The sequence below is a fragment of the Ictidomys tridecemlineatus genome, chromosome 5 (genome assembly GCF_052094955.1).
Source record: "Ictidomys tridecemlineatus isolate mIctTri1 chromosome 5, mIctTri1.hap1, whole genome shotgun sequence".
Lineage (NCBI taxonomy): Eukaryota > Metazoa > Chordata > Mammalia > Rodentia > Sciuridae > Ictidomys > Ictidomys tridecemlineatus.
In genome coordinates, this window is record NC_135481.1 from 118,568,339 (window position 1) to 118,594,548 (window position 26,210).

General features: G+C 42.2%; 2 protein-coding genes and 2 pseudogenes across 3 annotated transcripts in view; 2 read left to right on the forward strand and 2 right to left on the reverse strand.

Annotated features, from left to right (window-relative positions):
* The window catches only part of Setd3 (SET domain containing 3, actin N3(tau)-histidine methyltransferase), a 73,954-nt gene extending 71,938 nt beyond the window's left edge, over positions 1 to 2,016 (reverse strand). For both annotated transcript variants that reach the window (XM_078050832.1, XM_078050831.1), the window contains exon 1: positions 1,841 to 2,016. The gene's annotated coding sequence lies outside the window, so the exon portion shown is untranslated. The remainder of the gene's footprint in view (positions 1 to 1,840) is intronic.
* A 412-nt stretch (positions 2,017 to 2,428) lies between these two features.
* Positions 2,429 to 26,210, forward strand: part of Ccnk (cyclin K) — a 32,598-nt gene continuing 8,816 nt past the window's right edge. Inside the window, exons 1-7 of the mRNA XM_005333903.5 lie at positions 2,429 to 2,584; positions 16,721 to 16,969; positions 17,403 to 17,484; positions 19,579 to 19,710; positions 23,729 to 23,834; positions 25,130 to 25,187; positions 25,924 to 26,093. Coding sequence (XP_005333960.2) covers positions 16,773 to 16,969; positions 17,403 to 17,484; positions 19,579 to 19,710; positions 23,729 to 23,834; positions 25,130 to 25,187; positions 25,924 to 26,093 — 745 coding nt within the window. The 5' untranslated portion in view covers positions 2,429 to 2,584; positions 16,721 to 16,772. The remainder of the gene's footprint in view (positions 2,585 to 16,720; positions 16,970 to 17,402; positions 17,485 to 19,578; positions 19,711 to 23,728; positions 23,835 to 25,129; positions 25,188 to 25,923; positions 26,094 to 26,210) is intronic.
* LOC101968758 (thrombospondin type-1 domain-containing protein 1 pseudogene) lies at positions 5,753 to 11,855 on the reverse strand (annotated as a pseudogene).
* Positions 11,891 to 12,375, forward strand: LOC101969043 (trafficking protein particle complex subunit 4 pseudogene; annotated as a pseudogene).

Consider the following 26,210-nt stretch of genomic DNA (forward strand, 5'->3'; position numbering starts at 1 on the left):
GATCATCCACTAAATTTTTACTATAAGCAAACCCTTGTTGTGCTGATATTGATACTTTCCCTAGCATTGTCATCTTTGCCATTCTGGGCATGAAAGCATCAAGTTTTTAGGAGGTCGAATGGCTAAGTCAGAGTTCTCAAAAACTTTCCTAGTAACTAAACTTAAGAATAGAAAATATTTGAATTCAGTCTTCTTCTTTCATTATCTAAAGAAAGTTTTATTCTTCACTCAATGTGGCCTAAATATCCATGACCTGGAAGAGAAGCTCAACACTACTTTCTTAGTAACAATTTCACTGCACTATATCTTATAGACAGAGAATGAAGAGAAACTCTCATTCCTGCAGCGCATACAGGCATAAATGTTTTAATCTTCAAGTCCAACATCACTTCTACTCCAAGGGGGGGGGGGGGGGGGGAAGCACAGATAGCACACTGGAAGAACGAAGAAAAGTGACAACCATTTCACTCTGTTCGGACCAGAGATCCACTTCAGATATTAATTTACAATCTTAAATACACAGAGAGAAAGGAGGGCAAGACAGGAAAGTGGGAGTGGAAGGCTAAAACCCAAGGTTGTTTGGGATCCCAATAAAGAGGTTGTTCTATCGTTAAGCACTGCACTTTGCAAACTACTTTCTTAAGTCAGAGAAAAACTCATTCCCAAGTTGTTGAAATTTTACCAAAATATTAATCATAGCAGACGCTGAGATTAATTTGATAAGGTGTGACTTCAAGCAAAGTAACCAGTATAAGCACTGTATATCGTGGTTCGAGCTAATCTTTGCAAATTTCAAAGGTAGAGAGAAAAGCTGATTGTGTTTTACTATATTCTTGGAGTATATTCACTTAAACAGCTGTCCAAGACTGTAACTGATCAATTCAGCTTTAAAATGTCATCATAGTCCTTTCTGAAAAGGCAAAATTAATCGACACATTCTAAAAGTATTTTTGCACTTGAAACATCGCCCCTTTTATTTAAAAGAGCAAAAGAGTATGTCCTAAGTGATTCTGAACGCGTGCATTTTTCTGAAACACTTAAATGTCTTCCTCCCTACACAACGAGGCGGAGGTGAGGCCCCCGCAGCAAGTGGCGCACGTCACTAATCGCCTCCTTCTCCCCAGTGGAAACGGAGGAATTGGCGGAGTTGCTTCGCTAGGCTGGAGCCACGAGGAGGAAGAGTTTAAAACCGGAATAACAAACTCCAAAGCACTGAATTCTTCTCCCTAGTATGGCACTGCGCGTGTGGACCACGGCCAGGGGCGCGTGGGAAGAAAGATGACCTATTTTCTACGACTGTCTTTTTAACTGGGCAGTGAAGGGAGAGAGCGGGGACTGGTCCGCGGGCGCCCCGGTGGGCGCTGGGGCTTGGGAGACCGAGAAGCATAAACACCACATCACCTTCCCCCAGGCGGCGGGGAGACCGAAGGGAGGAAGGAAATGAGAGCGCAACCCGGGCGCACGCGGAGCCCAGAGACCTGCGCGCGAGAGGGGCCCGGGCCCCACCCGAGGGCGGCGCCGAGGGGCCGGGGACACCGGGCGGCGCGGGGGACGTCCCCTGCACCTGCCACCACCGGGACCCGGCTGGCGCAGAATGGGGTGTCGGCGCCCCCGCCCCGGCAAGCCAGACAGGACGGAGGCCGGGTGGCCTCGGGCTCGCAGGCCCTCCGTGAACGGCCCACGCGCACACTCCCCCACCGCGGCCCGGAGCGGACGGCCGGGGCGAGGGCTGGACTCGGCGCGGGCCGGCCGGAGGGTGGCCTCGCGGCGCCCGGGGACGACAGTGCGACTGTCCCCGCAGCCCGCGGGCCGCGCGCGTGAGGCTGCCGCCGGTGCTCACCTGTCCGCTCCCTTTCGCGCAGCGGCGGCGCCACAGTCCAGTCCGGACCCCACCGTCCGCCTCAACCAACCCCCAGGCCGCGGCGGCGGCGGTGGCGGCCGGACGGGAGGGGCGGGACGGCGGCCTGAGACGGCCCCGCCACCGCGGCCCAACCCGACTTCTCCCGCCCCCGGGCCCGCCCCCGGACCACCGCCGCCGCCGCTCATTGGTCAGCGCCTCGCACGCCTGGGCGCGGCCCCGCCCCGCCGCCCAGCCGCCGTTCCGCTCCGGGTCCTGTGCAGCCATTGGGCGAGAGGCTCTGGGGGCGAGAGCGGCCGACTTGGCCCCCGCCGGCCCCGAAACCACAATTGGCTGAACTTTGTCCATGTCCGAGCTCTGATTGGGTAACGGCAGCCTGGACCCCGCCTCCGGGCCCAAGTTCCGTTAGCAGGTTCGGTTGCTTCCGAATTCACTTTCGCCAAGGGGGCGTGGCCTACGGAAAAGACCCTTTGGCTGGCCCCTCCTCCTACACGCAGCAGCCACTGATCCGCCCGGCGAGTGGAGAGGGAACTGGCGGTTCGTTCCGCTTTGGGGAGCTGTATTTTCTTCTGATTGGCTGATGAGCGGCCGACGCTCCCCGCCCCTCCAGTCGTTTGTTTTTCGTCGCGAGACGCAGCGTGATGACGTATTCCCCGACATTCCACTTCCAAGATGGCCGCAGTCAGCAAGGAGAGACGTCGCTAAGGGGCTTGCCTGAGGCGAGGGGTGAGTGACCCGTGGCCCGCGGGCCGCGCCGCCCTCTTTCCGCGTACTTGGAATTCGGAGTAGGGTACTGCCAACTGCCGCCGTCCGCTGGGGGACTCTTGCCTCCGAGATTTCGCCCCTTCTGCTAGCCCCCATGCACGTTGAAGTTAGCTGGTGACGAGGGGCTGGGGAGTGGTTTTCGGGAAAGGGTCTGAGGCGCAAGGGCGGCTCTGGGAGGTCTGGAGCACCCTAGAACTGGTAGCGGCGTTCGAGTTGTTGGGGCGCGATTGGGGTTGGAGGATCTTCTAGCGGCGGGAAGAGGGTGGGGGGTCTTACCCGGCCGCAGAGGACCCATTTCCCTGTTCCTTCGTGGCGGGTCGTGGTTGGGCAGGTGTGAGACCTCGGAGACCGTCCCACACCTGCACTGCTCGGACCTGGGAGTTCGCCGGGCCACCGGGCAAGGGTGGGACTAGGAGGCACTTCCGCGGTGAGCTCGTTCTTGCCCAGATGTCGTCCTCATTCACCCTCTCCTGGGCGGTTGGTTTGGTCGTTATTGTAAGACAAGGTATGCGTCTAAAAACTTTCTGAACCATTATCTGCATAGGGTATGCTCAGTGATTAGTCCTAAGTGTGAATTGCCAATTAAACGGAGTTTTCGCTAAGTAAGGTTAGGAACGTCTTGTAAAGAGCAGTCACTTAAAACTGGCCTTTTTTTTTTTTTAAGGCAAAGTTAATAAGGTTTGTGTATCTCGTTATGTATCCTTTTTTACACATCTATAGCATAATGCCTTGCAGTCGTAAACACACATTAAAAGTGTCTGCGAATGATGTTACTAGAATGAAAGAGCAGAGCTTTCGATCCCCAGCACCCGGAACACTGACATTTAGTCAGCTATATTGCCAAATGAAAGAAAGAATGGATGATGTCGTTAATGGTACTGATAGATATTTTAGTTAAAATTGTTAGCGTTCCTAAGATGCTTATTTGTTAAATCATCTTGACCATAAATGTAATAATTATCCAGGACTCTTAGGGTTTTTTCCAGTGGCTACCATTGATGTCTAGTTTTAGGGGTTTTCTCTCCTTTTCTCTCGTTTTAATTATATTGTAATATATTATCCAAGCATATTAGTTGATTCCAGCAAAAATCATAGTGAACTAAATTTGTTCCATTTGAAAGTGTAATTTGCAACAACAAGCAATGCAGAAACATTTTAATTGTTAATGAGGTTCTTACATTTTAAATGCCATTTCTAAAATTGAATATCATAAAGAAAAAATTGTTCATATTTTGGCTTATAAAATGTGCAAATTCATTTTAGGAATTTATTGCAAAACCGCTGAGTTCACTAAGACTATGAAAAGAAAAAATGTTTTCTGCTTTTTTTTTTTAATCTAAAATTGGGTTAAGGACAAAACAAGAGGAGTTAAATTTGAGGTAATTGAGAAGATTATAAAGAATATCTGTGGTGCAGTCAATTTGGAAAGCAATATGGAGATTCCTTGGAAAGCTGGGAATGGAACCACCATTTGACCTAGCTATTCCCCTTCTCGGACTATACCCAAAAGACCTAAAAAGAGCATACTACAGGGACACAGCCACATCAATGTTATAGCAGCACAATTCACAATAGCTAGAATGTGGAACCAACCTTGATGCCCTTCAATAGATGAATGGAATTTTTAAAATGTGGCATTTATACACAATGGAATATTACTCGGCACTAAAAAATAACAAGATCATGGCATTTGCAGGCAAATGGATGGCATTAGAGCAGATTATGCTAAGTGAAGTTAGCCAATCCCTAAAAACAAATGCCGAGTATCTTCTCTGATATAAGGGGGGTGACTCAAAATGGGATAGGGAGGAAGAGCATGAGAAGAAGACTACCACTAAATAGGGAAGAGAGATGGGAGGGAAAAAGAGGGAGAAGGGGAGTTGAACAGAAGACAGAAGGAGAACCTCATTGTTATACAGAATACATATATGATGTTGTGACGAGAAAAAGGAAAAAAAAGTGTCACATTAGATTGGATAGAGAGAAAGGATGGGAGAGGAGGGGAGGAGTAGGGAGGATAGGAAGGGCAGCAGAATAGAATAGACAATATGATTGATGTATGTACATTCCATGTATGTATTATATGTCAAAATACATTCTGCTGTCATGCATGACTAAAAAAAATAAAAATAAATCGTATGGTAAAAAATAAAAATAGAAAAAGAATATCTAACTGGATTAAATCTAATTTGTATTTTTAAGATCAGAGTAATTGCATATAAGATTGTAAAATCATTGTTCATAACCTTTGAGGAATCCTTAATGATAGAAGACTGGAGTCTGGCCTGTCGCTGATTTCACAGAGAGCAATTAGCTGACTTTGGGTACAAGGACTTATTAATGATCGGTTTTATGAAATTGTTGGAAGGGCCAAAAAAGGGCTTGATAGTACTTGGGAAAGGAGAGCTGAGTCCTCCAAGCAAGCAAAGCTTCAATAAGGAAAAGCCATGTGACACAAATCATATTTCCTTTTGTTACAAGTTTATTAACTGTTGGTAAAGGGGAGATTGTTAGACATAAATCCATTTAGATTTCCTTAGAACACAAAACATAATCTTGCCTAGTAGACACAAGAAGTAAATGTACATTGGATAAAATATAGTTAGGTAATTTATATCAATTCAGATTACTAAACCTAAAATGTTGATTAGTGGGTTGTTAGTAGCCTAGAAGCGGGGGTCTTTAGAGGGAACCTATGGAGCTTTGATTTTGCCCTTTTGAATAAAGGGCACTTTTTAATTACTAGCTAAATATGTAAGATGCATAATTCTCAAGTTAATGAATGCACTCAAACCATTGAATGATAAGTAGGAAGCATGTTAGATGACACCCAGAGTTCTTAAAGACCAAAAGTGACAAAGTATGGGAAGTGACTACATTTGCAATAATTCAGCTATATTTCAGATGAGGAAGACCTGTCTTAATAAAAAAATGGTTCCAAGATGTAATGTTCCATTTATAGAAACAAAGTAGTGTCTAGATTGAGGAACAGTATCTTAGTCTGAAGTAAGACAGATTGTGCCTCTGCCATTTGCTAACTGTTGTTACCGCTGTTGGCCAGTGACCGGTGATGAGTCCTTGCTTCCCCAATGTTTAAGAATAACACCAGAAAAGCACGCCGAGGCAAGGTCAGAGTAGAAATTAGAAGTTTATTAAAGGGCAGCAGAAAAGACTTCTCCCGGAGGAAGAAGGGGGCCCAAGAGGTGGAATCCTTGGAAGTGCCGTTGTCTCCCCTTTTTATAGTTTTGGTGATGGAATGTAGGTGGGAAGGCCAGAGGGGTGGGACACAGGTGATCTGGGCAGGAAGGACTTCATTATTATTTCTTGGGATGGGCTATCTCCAAATCTGTTGGGGGCTGTTTCCTGGGTTCCATTAACATTTCTTTGGGGTGGACTTTGGCCTAGGGCCTTTCCGGGACTTCATTAACATTTCATGAGTTGTCCTGTGTTTCCCTGGAATCATTGTTAGCATGGCCTCCATTTTAGATCTTACTTGATACCTAACTTTAAATCTGGCTTCACTGTGACAGGTTGTTTCATGTCTCTTTGGCTCCATTGACTCCATTTTCTCAGTGATAAATTGTGAGAATAAGAAAACATAGTTTGCAGGCATGCTGTAATTCAATGGACATAGGATATGTTACTGAATTTACTAGCCTTCTTCCATATGTTCATATGCTGGGCAGATATATAATGTGTATTTTTTCTGTTTTGAAAATACTTAGGGGGAATTGGGCACATTGGCACACACCTGTAATCCCAGTGGCTCAGGAGACTGAAACAGAAGGATTGGGAGTTCAAAGCCAGCCTCAGCAACTTAGCGAGGCCCTGAGCAATTTAGTGAGACCCTGTCTCTGAATAAAGTACAAAATAAGGTTGGGGATGTGGCTCAGTTGTCAAATACCCCTGAATTCAATCCCCAGCACCCCCCCAAAAAAAAAAAATTAGGAGGTACCTAAATTTTAACACTAAACTCTCAAAACCATCTTGAGAAAATCATTAGGTTTCTTCACCCTGAAGAAAAGAAGGGAATGTAAAATTATCTTTACATATTTGAAAGACAATCAGTAGAAAAGGAAAATGTGTTTTCAAGGCTTAGGAAGCTAAGTAGAGAGTTGTTAAAAAGATTTCAATCATTATTTTGTGCCATTTGTGTAACGGATCTAGGAGATGAACATAACACATAAAAATCAATGTAAGAATCTAAGAGTTATGTGAACACCAGTTATTGATATACAGCAATGCCATAGGCTGCTTTCTAAACTAAGGTCTTATTAATAAAAATGTCTGAATGAAGGTTAGTAATAATTTAGTACTGTTATTAAAAAATAATTTACATACCGGATCAGAGAGTTATGTGGTGTTCATTACTATTATGGTCATAATTCTAAATGTTGAAAATGCATTTCATCTTTCATCATGTAAAATGATAATATCTAAAACACATGATTGAAAGGTCTTGCTAAAACACCTTACAAGTTGCTTGAGAGATTTTCATTTTTGTGGATCTCATAAATCTCAGTGATTTTCACAGTAATCCCTACTAATAATAAAATTTATAACTTCAGAACCTTGTTAAAAAAAATTGAAGAGGTATAGAGAAAGGGGTTAGAGAACAGAGGCAAGCACTTTTTCAGGAAGGTAGAGGCTCTAGAGGACTGTTGCTGTTCTGTTTATGTACATTGATTGCATGTTTTTCTGATTTCATGTATTGTTCATTCTGCCCCGAGTCTAAAGGAAATCTATACTAGTTCTTTTAGCAGGGAGTTTAGCCAATGATAGCAAGTAAAATTGAATATATTTCAGTTACATCCACTTGTGAACTGAGATTCTTCCCATTCCTATGTCCTCCATAGTAGGTTATTCCTAACCCTTTTTCCCACTCTGCCCCTTTCCTCTCGGTAGATGTCAGACACTCTACTTCTTGGATAGAATGGAGGTCCTCTGAGGTCCTCTTTTAGGAGTTACTTCCTCCCCCTTAAAACATTTCTTTTTTTTTTTTTTTTTTTTTGCTTTAGTTTAAATTTTATTATTGCTATTAGTAATAAGCCAATAGAAATAGGGTAGCAAAAAGAAAAGTTCAGGATCAATAACTTCTTCCTTATGAATTAAAACACATGCATATGCACATGTCCCCCCAGTGTGTGAGCAACTCCCTTCCCACATTCTGCCTCACGAAACCATTACGCAAAATAGTCCACGGAGCTACGGGAGCAGTTGATAGTGCAACCTGAGTAAAGGACGCCTGTTGTGTGAAGTCTCAGGCAGATTCTTGACCTAGATGACCAGCTTTTCCACACTAAGGGTACTGGTGGTTTCATCCTCTTCGTTTGAGCCAAAATATCCGGGGAGGTCCAGCATCCTTTGCTCAGCCTCAGTGAGGCCAAAAGATGTGTTGTCATAGAAGGCAAACAGGCTGGGCCGGAAAGCTCTGACACTTGTCTTTCCTATATGGAGAAGGGCTCAGTGGACTAACCCTCTGGTAGCTATCTTTGGGAGACGTGGGGGAAGACTGCTTCCTTGAGACACTCCTGTGACTCCGAGCTCTGTGGGGCTCTGTTCTCTCCACTCCTGCCACTAGTCCTGCCTGGCAATCCCCCAGGTCTGCTTTCCTCACAGGCTGCTCCATGGTGTAGGGTTTAGGGAGAGGGCTCAATGGACCACTGATTCCACCTGCTCCTTGGAAAAGCTCCAGTTTCTCAGGAACCAGGTGAGCACCTCGACTCGGAGGCCTAAACCTGTCCTCTGCCTGGTCCCAGGTACGCATCCTAGAACTGTAGGTGGGGGCCTGCCGTGGAGTAAGAGTGGACATGCTCCTCTCCTGGAATGGTCGGGGTTGCTTGGTCTCATGAAAACTAGCCGTCCTCCTGAAATGGGAATTCCTGGGGTGGCTCCTTTCTGATGAGGCCCCTCTGCCACTCGTGTGCCTCAACTGGGACTTGCGGATCAGAGTCTGGCTGGGGCTGATGGCACAACTGGCCTGAGACATGTTGAAATCTAGCCTGGAGGGAAGCCTTTCCCCGCCACTCCCCAGCCTCACAGGCTGGTCCAGAAATGGAGACTTGATCCGGAACTTACTTGCTGCAGCTTCTTCTGGGCTTTCCAAGTCTAAGGGAGGACCGGCCGCAGAGTCTATGGCGGTGTCTGTCAGGGGACTCTGAGACACATGGTACACTTTGGTGGTCTCCGTCAGTCCTTTCTTCTTCATCTCCTTCAGCTGCTGCTGGGCAAGGCGGTAGCTGAACAGAGGGGGGATTATCTTCTGTGCATTGGACTGAAAGCTCTCGCTGCCAGAGGCGTCATCCTCAGGAGTCACCTGCACACTGCGCCTGTAGGTCAGAGGGATACCCGTGTCCCCTGGGCTCCCCCCAGGCCCATCACCCCCATCCGAGAAGCTTCCCCGCTGCTCCCTTGGCTCGCAGATGTTCTCCTCATCGGAGTTCTTCCGGAAGCTGGGGGAATGGATGGAGTTGTGTCGAGCCGGGGTGCTGCATTTGGGGGACCGGCCAAACCTCCTCCACAGAGTGATGAGGACGGTGGCAATGATGATGAAGAGGCACAGGGATATCCCAGTGACCGTCACGATATTGTTGGACTTTGCCGGACCCTGGGGTGGAAGGGGGGATGAGCTGGCTGGCCGGGAAGCAGCACACTCCTCCAGGGAACATGGGGAGGCCTCCGAGGACACTCCAGGGCAGCCAGGTCTGGAGGGGAAGGAAGTGAGACAGACTCAGCGACGTTCTCTGACACCATCCCCACATGTAGCGCCTCATTGGCTCCACGGCTGCCACGGTCCCCAAGTTTCATAGTCACAGAGCACCACCAACAATAGATTTGAAAAGTCTTTCAACATTGGTTTCATTCTGATCAGCAAAATTTCAGGTTTTTAGTCTCCTCATGTCCTTTCTCCCATCCGAATTGTGCTTTTCTTTTTCCAAAAACACCTCTGGGGACTGGCGAGGGTGGTGAGGCTGGACGAGGTTTCAAGGCCAGCCGGGAGAGGTGGAGAGGCGGAGAGGCAGGAGGGAGGCCTCAAGGGCCCGCGATCCAGCGACCCTGGACTGGGACTGCGCTCCCGCGGTGCACCGCTCCCGCAGACCCGCCCAGACCCGCCCAGGATGGCCTGGGGAGGTGGGCACCGGGAGGGCCAGCGAGGTCCGCCCCCGCCACTTCTGGGCAGCGCATCCTTTCCTGCCCCCTCAGGCTAGCCGCAGCTGGACAGTTAAAACATTCCTTATTGGGGCTGGGATTGTGGCTCAGCGACCAGGTTCGATCCTCAGCACCACATAAAAATAAAAGCATTGTGTTGTGTCCATCTACACCTAAAAAAAATAAATATTTTTAAAAAAAAACATTTCTTGTTACCTCTTCCTCCATCTTTTTCTTGATTTCTTAGAGAAAGAGCTTCCTTTCTCAAATTTTCTCACTATGTTTTTTAGTATCCTTTGTCAGTTAATCCCCTCCTTAAGACTGTGTAGACTCCTCAGTGATTCTTTTCCTTCAGATTACACACCCTCTTTGTTTTCTTCTATGGGGGCAGGGGTTGCATGGTGGGGGAGCACAAGAAAAACAATGAAAACTTTGCCTTATGCTTTTTTACCCACCTTGTCACTTCTTTGAGCAAGAGTTACCTGAGAAGAACACATATGCCATTCATTCCTAAAAAACCCCTTATGGATTTCCTTCGGCCCCACTGTACTATGAAAAAAAAAAATTGTAATGTATGTCCATTCTATTGAGCTATAATTCACTTTACAGAACCAACTGTTCAAAGTGTTTTCAGTGTATTCAAAATTGTGAAGCCACCACAATTGGTTTTAGTATCCCTAATAACTAATCACCAATTTGAGTAACCTTTCCTTAATTTCTTGTCCTTTAAGTTTTCTTTAGCATTTCTCACTGCTGACCACCATCTCTGATTTAAAGTTGATATCCTTTGGTTTCTTGTGCAAGCAAGAATCAAATTTTCCTACCTCTTTGACCCTTTCTTATCTGGTGATTCTTCATACAGAGTCATCAAGGAGTTGTTCGCAGACTTCTTTTCCGCTACATTTACATAGACAAATCCTAAGTAGATATGTTCGTTCTAGATTTTAACAGACTCATTTGTTTGATAGATGTTTCCACACAATTACCTTTCAAGTTCTTCAAACCTAAAGTTTATAGAACCATATTCTTTTCTTCCCCTTCAAAACCAGCTCTTCCTTGATTTTCCCTTTTATTTCTGCCTGCCTTTCCCACTGGACTTTGCTTGTATTGTTCCCCGCTGTGCTGTTGAGACCTGACTTAGTAAATGCTCAGCAAATATTTGAATGAATAAGTGCAGAGAGAACTGTTACTATAATGAATCTTAAAGTATATCATAAATAAATTACAAATGTGGGTAGATCTTGATTCTTTTAGCCAACTGGCCAGGTGCCTTCTGTTCTACAAGAAGGTACATGACTATTTATTAATATCAAAAAATAGAAACATTTTCAAATGTTCATCCACAGTAGAAAGGATGGATAAGATGTGTTATATCCATAGAATAAAATACTATATGGCACTTTTTCAACTTTGGCACTATTGATAGGTTGAGCCAGATAATTCCTTGTAGGGAGTTGTTCTGTGAATTGTAGTATGCTCAGCAACATTCTTAGCCTCTACCCCCTAAATGTCAGAAGCCATCCCCCAGTTATATAACAGATGTCTGGAGGCGTTTTTTTAAGTGTCCTTGAGAATCACTGTAGAACAGTGATGAGAGAATGAAACCTGCTTTATGCGATAGCAGAGATGAATCCCACACACTGTGTCAAGCAACAGGAAATGGACATAAAGCAGTGCTACTATGTCACTGGACATGTCCTTCAAAAATAGGTAAAACTGGTTGGGAAGAGAGGTTAGGATGGTTCTCTTTGCAGGGGATAGGATAGTGACTAAGAGAAGAAGGAAGCAAGCTCTGGGAGGTTGGCTGTATTCTGGTTCTCAGTTGAATGGAGTTGCACAGATGTGTTTACTTTGTAAAAATTAATCAACTACACAATAATGCACTTTCTTTCTGTTGTAGTTTATAAAACCATACCCACACATGAGCAAACATTCCTCAGCTACTGAGGGATATGGGCTAGTGGCAATAAGGAAATAAAGAGCCCTTCTGGTCCCCTAAGGAGTCCCATCTGATTTTTACCCCCTGGCCTATTTTTAAATTAAAGAATAGAACTTGTGAGTTCCGGGGCGGGACGTCGAGAAGTAACCGGACCCAATTTTTAAGAGGCAGAGGCTGCAATGGCGATTTTTAGCGTGTATGTGGTGAATAAAGCTGGTGGCCTCATTTACCAGTTGGATAGCTACGCGCCCCGGGCTGAGGCTGAGAAAACGTTCAGCTACCCGCTGGATCTGCTGCTCAAGCTACATGACAAGCGTGTGCTGGTTGCCTTCGGACAGCGCGATGGCATCCGGGGCTTTTTGCCATTGGCTCCCAGCTGTCTCCCGAACAGGGAAGCTCAGACATTGAGATGCTGGAGACAGACACTTTCAAACTGCACTGCTTCCAGACACTAACAGGGATCAAGTTTGTGGTGCTGGCAGATCCTAGGCAAGCTGGAATAGATTTTCTTCTTCGAAAAATTTATGAAATTTACTCAGATTTTGCACTCAAGAATCCATTCTACTCCCTGGAAATGCCCATCAGGTGTGAGCTGTTTGACCACAACCTGAAGCTAGCTTTGGAAGTGGCAGAGAAAGCTGGGACTTTTGGACCTGAGTCATAGATTAAATCTACAGTGGACTCCCAAATTCTGAGAGATCGTGCAGCATGGGTTCTATTGTTTCCACTCCATTGGAGATCCCAGCAGCCTTGTTAGTATACTTGAAAATGGAAGGATATTGATATCTTGTCCTGATCCCTGAGCTTTAATGGTATGCTTTCTTCTTTTCTGTAGATGTCATGGTCCTACTTCCCAACTCTGTACAGATTTATTTATGGAGGAGGTAGGCCCATGAATGCTATAATAAAACATTCCTTTGAAAAAAAAAGAATAGAACTTGTGTACCTATGGCCTAAAATGTACACGTTAACATTTTGCCACTTTTGCTGTGTGATTTTGTTCTAGCCAAATAGTTTAAAAGTAAGTTGCAAACATCATGACACTTAGTGTGAAATGTTGGCCTGTATCTACTAAGAATAAAGTCATTCTCCTATGTGACAATATTATTTTATAATATAACAATATTATTAATCCTAAGAAAATTCACAGAGATTCCCTTATTATCCAGTACATATTTGAATTTTTCCTAATCCTTATTTCTTTTGTAGTTAAAAAGAGGTGAGGAGGCTAGGGATATCGCTCAGTTGGTACTATGCTTGCCTTGCATGCACAAGGCCCTGGGTTCAATCCCCAGTACTACCAAAAATGGGATGGGGGGTCTAATCAAGGTTCTCATTGCGTTTGGTTGTTTGGATCTTTAGCTTTTTTAAATCTAGGGCAGTTCCTCCTTACCATCATTTTATTTTTTCATGACATTGACTTGTAGGGGGTGATTGGAGGGGTTACTGGGGATGAAACCAGGGACACTCATTGAGCAACATCCTGATCCTTTTTATTTTATTTTGTCAGGGTCAGGGTCTAAATTGCTCAGGCAGGCCTCAAACTTGTGATCCTCTTTCCTCAGCCTCCCAAGTCACTGAGATTACAGGCCTGCACCGCCATACTTAGTGACATTAATTTTTTAGTTTCCTTATGCTGTTTAACTTGTTCTACCCCAGTATTACTATAAACTAGAAGTTACGTCTACAGGCTTGGGCTGGGGAGGTGGCTCAAGCGGTAACGCACTTGCCTATCATGTGCAGGGCGGTGGTCCTCAGCACCACATAAAAATAGAATAAAGATGTTGTGTCCACCAAAAACCCAAAAAAAAGTCTACAGGCTTAGTTGGATTTAGGTTATGCTTTTTTCCACACAAACCCCACCCGTATTACTGTGGACTCGGTTTTTATTCAGTATTTACAATCAAGAACAGGCATTTTTTCTTTTTAATATTTACATTTTGCCAAATGTATCTAGTGTTCACTCTTCCTAATGGCTCCTGTCTTGGTAAACTGCCTGCTTACAACCCAAGAAGGCCTCTACTCCAGACTGGAAAATAGCTTGCTTCCTTTTAGATGGAATGGTTTTGAAAGAACTAAAACTTGGTCACTGGATTATTCCTGATGATGGGAGTGTCACTACTTCTTTCTAAGTGGAAAGAACTGGCATATATGTATATATATATTTTTTGAGTGTGATTTATTTTTATATTTTTAATTAAAGTTTAGCATTGTACATTTTTTTCTTAACCTTTAACTTTGTGCATGCATATTTATTTTCTTTGCACAGAAAATCTTGGTTCCTAACATTAACATTTGTTTCTGTATATCCTATAATATACCAAAAAGGAAGGGGTGAAAATTACAATTTTAATGCTACTACTGACAGTGTAATGAAGTTTAAGATTTCTCTGAGATTCTTTTTATCCTTAGAGTACGTCTCACTGAGGGTATAATGATATCAGCAATTACTTGAAATAATTTTCTGTTGCCCACGAGTTGACTTTGAGATTTACTTTTTTAGTTTTAGTTACTTTTATTAATACTTAAGTATTTACATGACCAAAAAGTCAAAGAAAGTAACTTGGAAGCCAACCTGAAAGATCTTCCAGTGGCTATGGTAAAACAATTTTATCAAGAGAATAATGGTATTATTATTATTTATAACTCAAGGAATAAAATAAATACCCATAAGTCTATACTGACATAAACAAGTAAGTGAGAGAGAAAGAACAAATCTTTCTTAGAAAAGAATTCTAAATAATATACATTGAAGAAGTGAATGAGATGGAAGGTCACCATGAGAACACAACAGCCAGATGTCACCCCAGCTACTCAGGAGGCAGAGGCAGGAGGATGGCTTGAACCCAGAGCTATGGACAACATAGAGAAACCCCAGTCTCAGGCAGAATTCTTAGATGAATGTTAAAATTAGTTGGTGACTCTCTTAGAAGAAATGTATTTACATACTTGGTTGCATTATGTAGTATTTACTAATTGCTATGGTGGTTTTAACATATGTCCACAGATTCTTTAATATTGCTCCCTCAAAAAAGGTGGAACTTTGTTCCTTTATCCTCCAGTAAGGACATTGGGCTGAATCTAGTGACTGGTTTCTGAAGTAGAAAATCAAAAGGGAAAAATAATAATTTACAATGAGAAACCTAGCAGACCCCCATCTTAACAAGTGGTCATAGTTAGCCTCAGCTATGAAAAGTCTCTTGATGTCACCGGTCCTCTAACATGATGTGATGAGGAAGACACTTAACCTCTGTGGCATTCTCTCCTAAAACTGCATTCCTGGGAAAACAGACAAATCAGAAGACCTGCCTGCTTCTCTTTAAAACTGACCAGGGCATGGAAAACAAGGAAGACTGAAAAACTAAGCGATTTAAGTCCTGAGCACCATGTTTATGTAAGGTGTTAACTCAGGAAACTGAGTGAAGGGCATTGATAAACTCTGTACTTTTAATTGGAAAAAAAAAAATTAGGGACCAAGAAAATAGCAGTTCTTTTCTCTCCTTTTTCACCTAGATATTAGCATTCTGTGTATACCACTCTGCTTTTTGCCGATTCTGAAAATCTCTCCAATCCTTACAGTACCATTTTTATTCTTTGTAACAGCCTCAGAGTATGCTGCTATAGTCATGTACCATATTCCATTCACCTAGTTCCTTGTTGCTGAACATTTGGGTTATCTGTGGATTTGCCATTACAAATAACACTGCGGGAATGATCTTATGCATATGTTATTTTATATTTGTGACTGTGTTTCTAGAGAAGATTCCTAGCCGTGGGATTGCTTGGTCAAAGAGCAAATGTGTATGTCATTTTGTTAGTTATGGCCAACTCACCCTCTGTGACAATTATACCATTTTTTTCTCCCATTGGCAATATTTGAGACACCCGCTGCTTTTTCCTTAGCCTTGCCAACAGTAAATTGCCGAACTTTTGGATTAATAGCTTCTGGGGTTTTAGTTAACTGTTCCCCCAACCAGGCACTGCCCAATTTAATCAATATTGTATACAAAAGTATAAATTTGTAGGACAATCTCAGCTGCCCTTTAGGGCTAGCAGGTGGGAAGAGGAGACTACTCAGCTCTGCCATTTCACCTTTCCGATCAGAAATAAGGCAGGTATGCAGAGCAAATTAGGCTTCCAAATGAACTGGTGGGCCAGAGATAGGCCACAGCCATGTTTTCTGCTCAACAGACTAACCTGGCTCCAGCCATCTCCTTTGGAACCCTTCTGCCACGTTTGAAAAATGTGTATTGTCCCTGAGCCAATTCACAAGGGACTTAACATGTTTGAATGGCCTCCAGATGAGCTCCTTGTTTTTCTTTTCTGTCGATGTGCAGCTTTTAGAGAATCTGTGTGTTCCAAATGAAAGAAAGGGAAAGGATGAGAAAGCAGGCACAGCCTGAAGGCCTCCTTCCTCATAGACTGCCTCCCTCCACCCACCTTCTCAGGCCTCCCCACACGTGGGCTGGTTCATATTGCTCAGTTCCTGGAGGTGAATTCACCGAATCCTATGGCTTTTATAAGTTAAAGTGCCTAGGTAAAGGCAAGTAAACTACAAAAGGGAAAATGTGATACTAAATGGGAGAGAGGGATAGTTTGGGAGCATAAATCTTTGTAGGGGATTAAGATAGACCTGGGCTTTACTGAAGATTGGAATCTAGACATGAAACAGTTTCTATCAATAAAGACAGAAAGGAAGTGTAAGCTATACTTAGTTTCTTCCAATATTTTACCTAGATTTAAACCTTTATGTTCCAGATGAGGAGAAAATGATCTTCTAAGTAATCATGACATCTGGGATTTATTGATATTAAAGTCACGTAGGTGTATTGAATTGGCTTTGGAGGTTAGCCTTTGGTTCTAACTGGCAATCAGTATGGCACAGTTTCTGTAGGGAGTTTTGATTCAAAATCAAGTGCATTCTGTCATTATAGATGGCCTGTAATGGTTAGGTTTCCTTAGTTTAGCATCCCTTTTCAACTTGCATCGTTATTTTATTTTTCTCTTAGGATTCTAAAGTTTTCAGACAACCTTTTGGAAAGAACAAGTCTACTCCAATAAATGAAGGAGAATAAAGAAAATTCAAGCCCTTCAGTAACGTCAGCAAACCTGGACCACACAAAACCATGTTGGTACTGGGATAAGAAAGACCTGGCTCATACACCCTCGCAACTTGAAGGACTCGATCCAGCCACTGAGGCCCGGTACCGCCGAGAGGGGGCTAGATTCATCTTTGATGTGGGCACACGTTTGGGGCTGTATCCTAATTTTTCTTGGAATCTGTTACAGATAGGTTCCCCACCACCACCAAGAATTAATTAGATATTGTAGATAAAATATCCAGTCATTTCTCTGTTCTAGGACAGTTGTTAAATATCCTTGTTGTTTGACTCTTGTTCTGATTGCCTGGCTCTGCAGGGGTTTTCCTTTTTCTAGTTCACATTTAAATGTGTAGACTTAACCACTGAGCAGTCAGGCCCCAGGAAGAAAACCAACACCCATTAAGATCTCAGCTGAAGTGTGTCACAAGGCTTATATCAGAATTCTGGTCCCTCAGATTCCATCTACCTGCTTTGCCACTGGTATTGTTTGCCGCTGACGTTGTTGCTTGTCTTTATTTCTTTTCTACGTTTAACTAAGAATATAACCTGTAAAAAATTATTGACTAAAAGTCCTTAACTAGAACAACAGACACTATGACACCCTGGCAACTGGAATAATTTATTTTCATCGCTTTTATATGTTCCATTCCTTCAAGCAATTCCCAAGATATGTAAGTGTTTGAATTTTGTCATTCTCTATTACATGTTATTGTTTCTTACATTTTGGTGGACTAATTATAGTGTCTCGTTTTTTTTTCCAGAAAGGGTTGATTTTTATCTGGTAGACACTGTGTATTTTTTAAAAATCAGGTTTGAACTTTGTATTTTCCAATTAACCATGTTCAAGTCTTTTTTTACTTAGGTCAGTAGAAACCACAGTCATTGCACTTTGTATGAAAGTGTACTTTCTTATTACCTTTTCCAAAATAAATCTGAACTTAAGTGAGGCCGTAGGAGAGGTATAGGTACAGGGCTGTGGCATTCAAGGGGACATTAATTACATGTTGGAGGGATCAGGGAACATGCAAGGGAGGAAGTGCTAGCAGTTTAAATTAAGTCTTGAGGGTAGTGGGTGTAGGTGTGCCAAGATGGGCTAGGGGAGCAGTCCAGTGGAAACAGTTCCAGTGGACGCAGGGAAGGCACTGCACACTAACAGCCCAGTTGGAACTCCGTCTGTCAGGAGGGGAATGATGAAACCCTGCATGGGAAAGTAAACCAGGGAGAGTCTTGAATATCAGATTGAGGACATTTGACTTCAGTTAGACAGTGAACTGGTTAAAAGATGACAGAATCAGACCTACGAGGAAGGTTCATTTTGCTAGTTTTTTGTTTTAAGACTTTGATTTGTATGCCTCTTTAGTTTATGATTTCTTGAAGAAGGAGGCAGTGTCAAAATGAGCTTTGTTCCCTGGCACAGTGACATCCAGTGTGATCCTGATTATGTGAAGAGCGTGGAATGTGGAAGGATAAGAGTGGGTCAGGAGACAACAAAGAAAGAGCAGCTCTCACCTCAGTGACACAGGGACTGCAGTCAGCTGGAGGCAACTGAAGGGACAGTGTCTTAATCCTTTTGGGATGTTATAACACAGTCGTTTAGGCTGGATCATCTGTGAATAACATACTCCTCGAAGTTCTGAAGAGTTCAAGGTCCAAGATCAAGGGACTGGCAGGTTCAGTGTCGAGTAAGGGTCTGTTCCTCATAGAGGGCACCTTTTGTTGTGTCCTCCCCTGATGATGGGAGAACAGTAATCCCATTCATGAGGGGATCACCTTCCAAAAACTCCCCTTCTAGACTGCAAAATTGGTGCAATCACTCTGGAAAGCAATATGGAGATTTCGAAACTAGGAATCAAACCACCATTTGACCCAATTATACCACTCCTTGGTATATTCCCAAAGGATTAAGATCAGCATACTACAGTGATGCAGCCACTTCGATGTTTATACCAGCTCAACTCACAATAGCTAAGCTATTGAACCAACCAAGGTGTCCTTCAACAGATGGATAGAGAAAATGTGGTATAGATACGTAATGGAATATTATTCAGCCACCAAAAAGAATGACTTTATGACTTGCTGGTAAATGGTTGGATCTGGAAACTATCATGCTAAGTGAAATAAGCAAATCCCAAAAAACAAAGATTGAATGTTCTCTCTGATATGCAGATGCTAACACAAAACAAGTGTGGGGGGGGATAAAAGTTCATTGGATTAGACAAAGGGGAATGAAGGGAAGGGAGGAGGGATCAGAATAGGAAAGACAGTGGAATGAGTCTAACATGACTTTCCTATGTTTATGTATGAAAACACCACCAGTGAAACACCACATCAGGAATGGGATCCTAATTAGAATAAGTTACACTCCATGCATTTATAATGTCAAAGTACACTCTACTATCATGTATATCTAAAAAGAACAAATTTCTTCAACTAAAAAAAATATAAAAAACCACTTGTAGATACTACCACACTGGCATTCAGTTTCAGCATGTGACCTCTGAGGGAACACACACATTCAGACTGCAACAGGAAGGAAAGAAGGTATAGGCAAAAGAAAATTAATCTTTCTCTTTTTAAATAATTTACAAAGCCTAATTTTTTTTCAGGTGTGTTAAATATCCTTTAGACTTTTTTTAGAATATCAGCATATTGATAAATGACAAGGAGAATAGAGGGATTCCTTTATTGTGAAGGTCAGAAAACCTTGTATCTATTCCTGGATGACCTTTGCTAACAAAATTCAAGAGCTTTTGTCTCCCTCTTAGGTGACAGGAGCTTGTTGTCTCTTTCTGGCTGGGAAAGTAGAAGAAACACCAAAAAAATGTAAAGATATCATCAAAACAGCTCGTAGTTTATTAAACGATGTACAGTTTGGCCAGTTTGGAGATGATCCAAAGGTAAGAACTGTAACTTCCTGCCTTCAAATCTTGATTCCTGTGATACGGTTCTTGAGCTGACAATGGCCCTAGTGCCTGTCTGCCAGGCCCGTGAGTTCCTAAAGGGTCCTTATTTAGAAGTCACCCTTTGCTTGGTGAGACAGGAGAGAAGATGAGGTAGTATTTTCCAATGTGCCCAGCAGCATCCTGAGCCACTTAAGGGCAATGACACACGAGGGTAATGAGCAAAAATTCTCTCCTTATCGTCAGCACTTGGTGGCATAGGGAGAGCAGGGTCACATTTCCAGCTAGCTTCTGAGTCAGTGTTCTTCCACCCTCATTCCTATCAAGGTCCCCCTCTTGTAATCCTTAGAGCCCTTGTTAATTATCCTTAATAATATATTTATCACAGCTTGTAATTGATAGACTTTTTTTCTTTAAGAATCAATTTTTAAAATCAGTTTTAGGTTCATAGCAAAATGAAAAGAATGGTATGGGGAGTTCCCATGTCCCCTTTGTCCCACAGTGCACGGTGCTTCCACCATTGTTGGCAGCCCTCACCAGAGTGGTGCATTTGTTAAAAATTGATGAACTTATCTCAACACATCATTTTCATGCAGATAATTCCATGGTTTACATTAAGGTTCAGTCTTGGTTTTATACACTCTGGGTCTGGATAAATGTGTAATATGTATCCTCCATCATGGTGTGTTTTCCTCTGTGCTTTGCCTGCTCATCCCTTCCTCCTCCTCCTCCTCAACCACTAGCAACTACTGCTCTTTTTACCATCTCCATAGTTTTGCAGTTGCCCAGAATGTCACAGATTGGAATTCTGCAATATGTGACTTTTTAAGCTAGGCTGCTTCTACTTAGTAGTACGCATATCAAATAATCAATCACATTTAACTCTCCTTCTCAACTGTAAGATCTGCAAGAGCGAGGCTGTGTCTGGTGGCTAGCACAGCAGCTGGCCTAGCATTCAGTAGATACTTGTTGAAAAAATGACAAAAGAATGTTATGGGGGAAACACAAAATCAAAGTTAAAACAAAGCCAAGGTGATGAGGCTCAGCACATTCATGTAGTTATCTTGCCTATCTAGCTTGTGTTATCTCATGTCAGCTATTCTGTTCTCTGTCAAGCATTGTTTATATGTGTGTGTGTGAAATGTGTAGTCATTTCCTCATTCCAGAGTTAACAGAGGCCCAGAACACTTTTGTACCTATTGTGTTTGCAGTTAATATTAACGCTTTGTATGCATTGTCATTGTTGATAATCCTTTCCCTTAGGTTTAATTATTAAGTTCACTAACCTCTTTCTAAAAGTTGAAACCTGTAGAAATTCTTATTTATAATAATCAGAAATGCAATTTTGAACCACTTAAAGATTAAGTGTCTTACACATCTGGGACCAATAAGGGTGCAGATGCATGGCAGCAGCTGGTGTGTTCTATCCTGAGGTGTCCCTTTCCATCTGTACCCACTGTTCCATCAAATCAGGAAACCAAGGCCCTGTCCAGACACAATGAAGTAGATGTTCTGTAACTAAGGCTTCATAAACTAGGGAAGGGGAGCTAGTCATACTGATAAGACCTGCACGTGTGAGGCGCTCTGCCCCTTCCTGCAGCATGTGCAGTCTCTGACGTGACGGGGGAGGCAGGGGAGACTTTATTTTGGTAGAAAGGAGGCGGTTATTGAGGGAAGCAGCAAAAGTATTTAAGGAAAATAAAGTCATGATTTGTGTGGAACTTTTTTACTTAACTGTGTAGTTTTCCCCAGTAATATTAATTTCTCATGGATTCAGCAAATATTTATTTTCAGCCACTTTATTAAGCACCAGACATAAAACACTTGGCAAACAGACATTTTTTTACTATCATGGATTGTGGAGTTGAGTGGCAGGATAGATGTTAATAAAATAATCATACAAATAGCTGTCTGATCATGATCAGTGGTAAATGCTTTAAAAAAAAGGACATTTCAAGGTGCATTCCACCTGGGGATGCAGCAGACAACTGCTGTGGAGCATCCCTGAGCAAAGTGTTTGCAGGAGACCTGTAGTTACTCAATTATTGAATATTTGAAATACAAAGAGAGGGCAGGCCTGGGCTGCCTTGTAATATTCGGTGGGCCACAGCCTGGAAGTCATTGGCACATTGGGAAAAAGATTGTGTCTAAATTTGAAAGAAACATTGGAAGTAGCTTTTAACAATAAAAAGTCAGAAAAGGGGGTAGCAGCCCGGTGTTGACACACCTGTAATCCCAGTCATTCAGGAGGCTGAGTCAGGACAATCCCAAGTTCCAGGATAGCCTGGGAAACTTTACAAGATCCTGTATCAAAAAACAGAAAGGATGGGAGGTAACTCAGTGGTAAAGCACCCCTAGGTTCAGTCCCCAGTCCCAAGGGGAAACAAAAGGCAGAATTTATATTTACCGTATAAAACTTTCAGAGATTTTAGAAAGTGTTCATAAAAGAATGCTTGGGAAACTAGGATAGAAAAACCTTAGTCTTGCCATGCCATTTGAAATAATAAATCATTATATAGTCATCTCAGTATTCTGTGAGGATATACTGTACTTCAAAAAGAAAGCCAGCCACTTGCATGGCTCCTCTTCCCAGAGTTAGTGTGTTTGTATGAGTATTAATGATGAGAGTTCTCAGTCCTCTAAACGGCTCTTTCTCCTCTAATACCAAACAAGTAATTCTCTCTAATCATTCTTCCACACAGAGTGTCTTGACTTTGTTTCACTGCTGGATTGTATAGTGGTCAAGAAGTACCTGTTTAGAGATATTAACTAGGTATTGAGTATGAGAAAAGAAGAGATTCCATTTACAATACCAACAGTAAAATAATATACCTAGGCCAGGCCATGGTTGTGCACACCTGTGATCCCAGCTACCAGGGAGGCAGAGTCAGGAGGATTTCAAGTTTGAGGCCAGCCTGAACAATTTATCAAAACCCTTTCTCCAAATAAAAAATTAAACAAAGGGCTGAGGGTATAGCTCAGTGGTAGAGTGTCCCTGGGTTAAATCCCCAGTACCACAAACACACACAGGAAATACATATCCATCGTTAACCCTTGTAGAATCCTTGTGAAGGATAGAGAAGAAAGCTTGAATATTACTAAAGGATTGAAAAGATTTAAATAAAATATAAATCTTTATATTTATAATATAATTAAAATTATACGATCATTCAAATAATTTAGAAATCTTCATTTTCCTTAGTCATTCTATATATTTAATGATTTCTCTATCAGAATATCAGTAGTTTGAATTTATTTATTTATTGGTTATTTCTAGGATGATTATTAAGTAAAATCTAGATGGTGAGGAACATGCTAAAATCAAGAAACATTTTAAAAGGAGGATCAATAATAAAACTACTCCTTCCAAATTCTTTTAATCATGTTGCAGGAGAAGATTAAGTGTAACATTGTGAACAGAAAAATGTGTATAAATGCATGTATTATCCACATTGTAGGTGTGGTTTAGACTGCAGTTCAAAGAAAAGAAAAATGATTCCTCATTCAGTAGACAGTGTTGGGACAGCTTGTTTTAGATAAGTGAAAGTTTTAAAAACAAAAATGATGTGCCACACACACACATACACAAATACAACTTACTATGAGTTTTTATAAAACTGGTTGTCACAATCTCTTCCTGCAAGTTTCCTGTAAAAATCCCTTGGTGATTGCATTCTCTCAAGGGAATCTCAAAAGACACCACAGTATATTTAAATTATCAAGTAAAGGTCTCTTTTGTAAAGTGAGACTCTGCATGTTTGGAAGTAGCTAACATTTCTAAGGATCTTTATTTTGTTTCTAATGTTTTTTAAGCTAACCATCTGATTGGCTTGGCTTCCTGTGGCAAGTTCTGGAAATCTATCACTGTCTGAGCCTGAGTGGAGAGAGGAAAGAAGGAATAAAGAGTAAAAGTGTAATTTGAAGAGAAAATAGATGAAAATGTTTACTCTTTTTTAATGCTATTTGAGACCTGTAATTATAAATACTGTCCCAGCATTTGTTATTTTATTTTTAGGAAGAAGTAATGGTTCTGGAGAGAATCTTACTACAGACCATAAAGTTTGATTTACAGGTAGAACATCCATACCAATTCCTGCTCAAATATGCAAAACAACTTAAAGGTAAGGAGGAAGACGTTTTTTGGTTTTTGTTTTTTGTTTTTAACTTTATTTTATTTATCTATTGTTTTATGTGGTGCTGAGAATTGAACCCAGAGCCTCCAATGTACTAGACGAACTCTCTACCTCTGGGCTACTACCAGCCTGGAAAAAGTTTTTTAAAGACCTTTTCCAGCTGGTTATGGTGGTACAGGCCTCTAATCCCAGTGACTTGGGAGGCTGAGGCAAGGAGGATAGAAAGTTTAAAACCAGCCTCCAAACTTACTGAGACCCTGTCTCCAAATTTAAAAAATGAAAGGGGATAGGGGTATAGCTCAGTAAAGAGCCCCTGGGTTCAATTTCCTGCACTGCAGATGAAGACCGTTTCCATTCTGAAATCAAGTCTGTGGTAGTCTGCTTTCTGTTCCCGTGACCAAAGTATACAAGAACAACTTAGAAGAGGAAAGGTTTATTTTGGCTCACAGTTCATAGGTTTAGTCCATGGTTAGCTTACTCCATTGCTGTAGGCATGGGGGACTCAGAACATTTTGGCAGAAAGACAGCAGATGGGGAGCTGCTCAGCTCTCGACAGCCAGGAAGCAAAGAGAGAGAGAGAGGGAAGGAGAAGGAGAAAGCACCTGCACACTGCACGCTCTGCTTGCCAGGGACAAATTATAAACCCCAAAGGCACACCCCCCAATGACCTACTTCCTCTGGCCACTCCCCATCTGCCAACAGTTACTACCCAGCATAGTAGTCCTTTCAAATTATTAATTCATCAAATGGTTTAATCCCCTGATTAGGTTACTACTGTCATAATCTAATCATTTCACCTATTGCTACGTTGTCTCATGTTTTGGGGGGGACCACTTCATATTTAAACCATAATGAAGTTTTTATATTCCCCTTATGCTTCTCAGAAGAGGAAAATAGGAAGTTTTGATGTATTAATGCATTACCCAAGACATAGCTCGTTCAGACAATTCAGTAGTGTGGCCATTAATGCTGTTTCCTTTTATGCATAAATAGGTTCTGTCATCCAGTTGCCAAGTGATAGCAGACAGGAAAATGAGTCAGAATTTTTTAAATAGACTAATAAAATTAGCTTCAGAGCCAGGTTTCCCATAAATAGTGGTTCATTGTAGGTCATGTGGAAAAAGAACAAGAGGTAGAATGTGGACGCATGTTGTTTGTCCTCATTTCTCAGACAAAAGATCTTTGCTGTGCTGACACACAGTAGGTCTCAAATTCTTTTGCTTCTTTTGAATTCTCCCTCCCCGCCCCATTTCTATTGATTTACCTGTTTTCCTCATTTCTAGGTGATAAAAATAAAATTCAAAAGTTGGTTCAAATGGCGTGGACATTTGTAAATGACAGGTATGCATGTTCATACATTGATGTCATTAAAAGGATTTTCTGGGTCATTTAATACAAATACTTCCTTTTATAGTAGAAAAAAATTAACTTGCTTTGTATGAAGTGACAGTGGCAGAGCTGGGGGCTGAAGTCCAGGTCATCTGCTTCTCCGCAAATGGGTTTCTTCCCGCCCTGCAGGGCCATGTAGTGTGCAAAGCTGAAATCTTACTGACAACTTGAAATATAAGTACAGAGCAACACCCTGGAGTATTGTGACAACTGCATGCTTTGAGCCCACTTGGTTTTTTGTGATGGCATTCGAGTGTGTTCCTTAGAATGCCAATGACTGGGAGCCAGCTGCCCCATGACAACACAGCAGCTTTTTCCTCTTAGATTTGACTTGTAGGATGTTTGACCTCCCATAAGGTTTTACTTGAAGAGGAGTGCAGGGGCCAGGATTTCAACACCAAAAGAAAGTATGTAAACCATCTTTCTTTGGTGTTTCATAATTAGCAGTTTTTGAACATAATAGAATTATTATAATTCTTTAAAGAACATTCAAATAAGTAACGATGGTTGAAGTAGCTTATTTTGGTACCTAAAGACTTGCTTTTTTGTTTATAACACTTGAGTCATGTTTAGATGACTAAGCAAATTGACATGCAAATAGATGGCTTCTGATCTCCGTGCATTGGTGTGACCATAAATATTAGATTATACACAAGAAGTCTTTTTTTTTCTTTCCTTGTCGAGCTAGTCTCTGCACCACCTTGTCACTGCAATGGGAACCAGAGATCATAGCAGTAGCCGTGATGTATCTCGCAGGACGCTTGTGCAAGTTTGAAATACAAGAATGGACCTCCAAACCCATGTATAGGAGATGGTGGGAGCAGTTTGTTCAAGATGTCCCTGTTGATGTTTTGGAAGGTAATCTGAGCAGGCCCAGCTTCCTTGAGAATGTCCCTGTAAATCCTGAGTCCCAAGAGTTAATTTCCCCAAATAGGTATCTGTAAGCCATTTTTCAGAGACATCTGTAATTCTCTA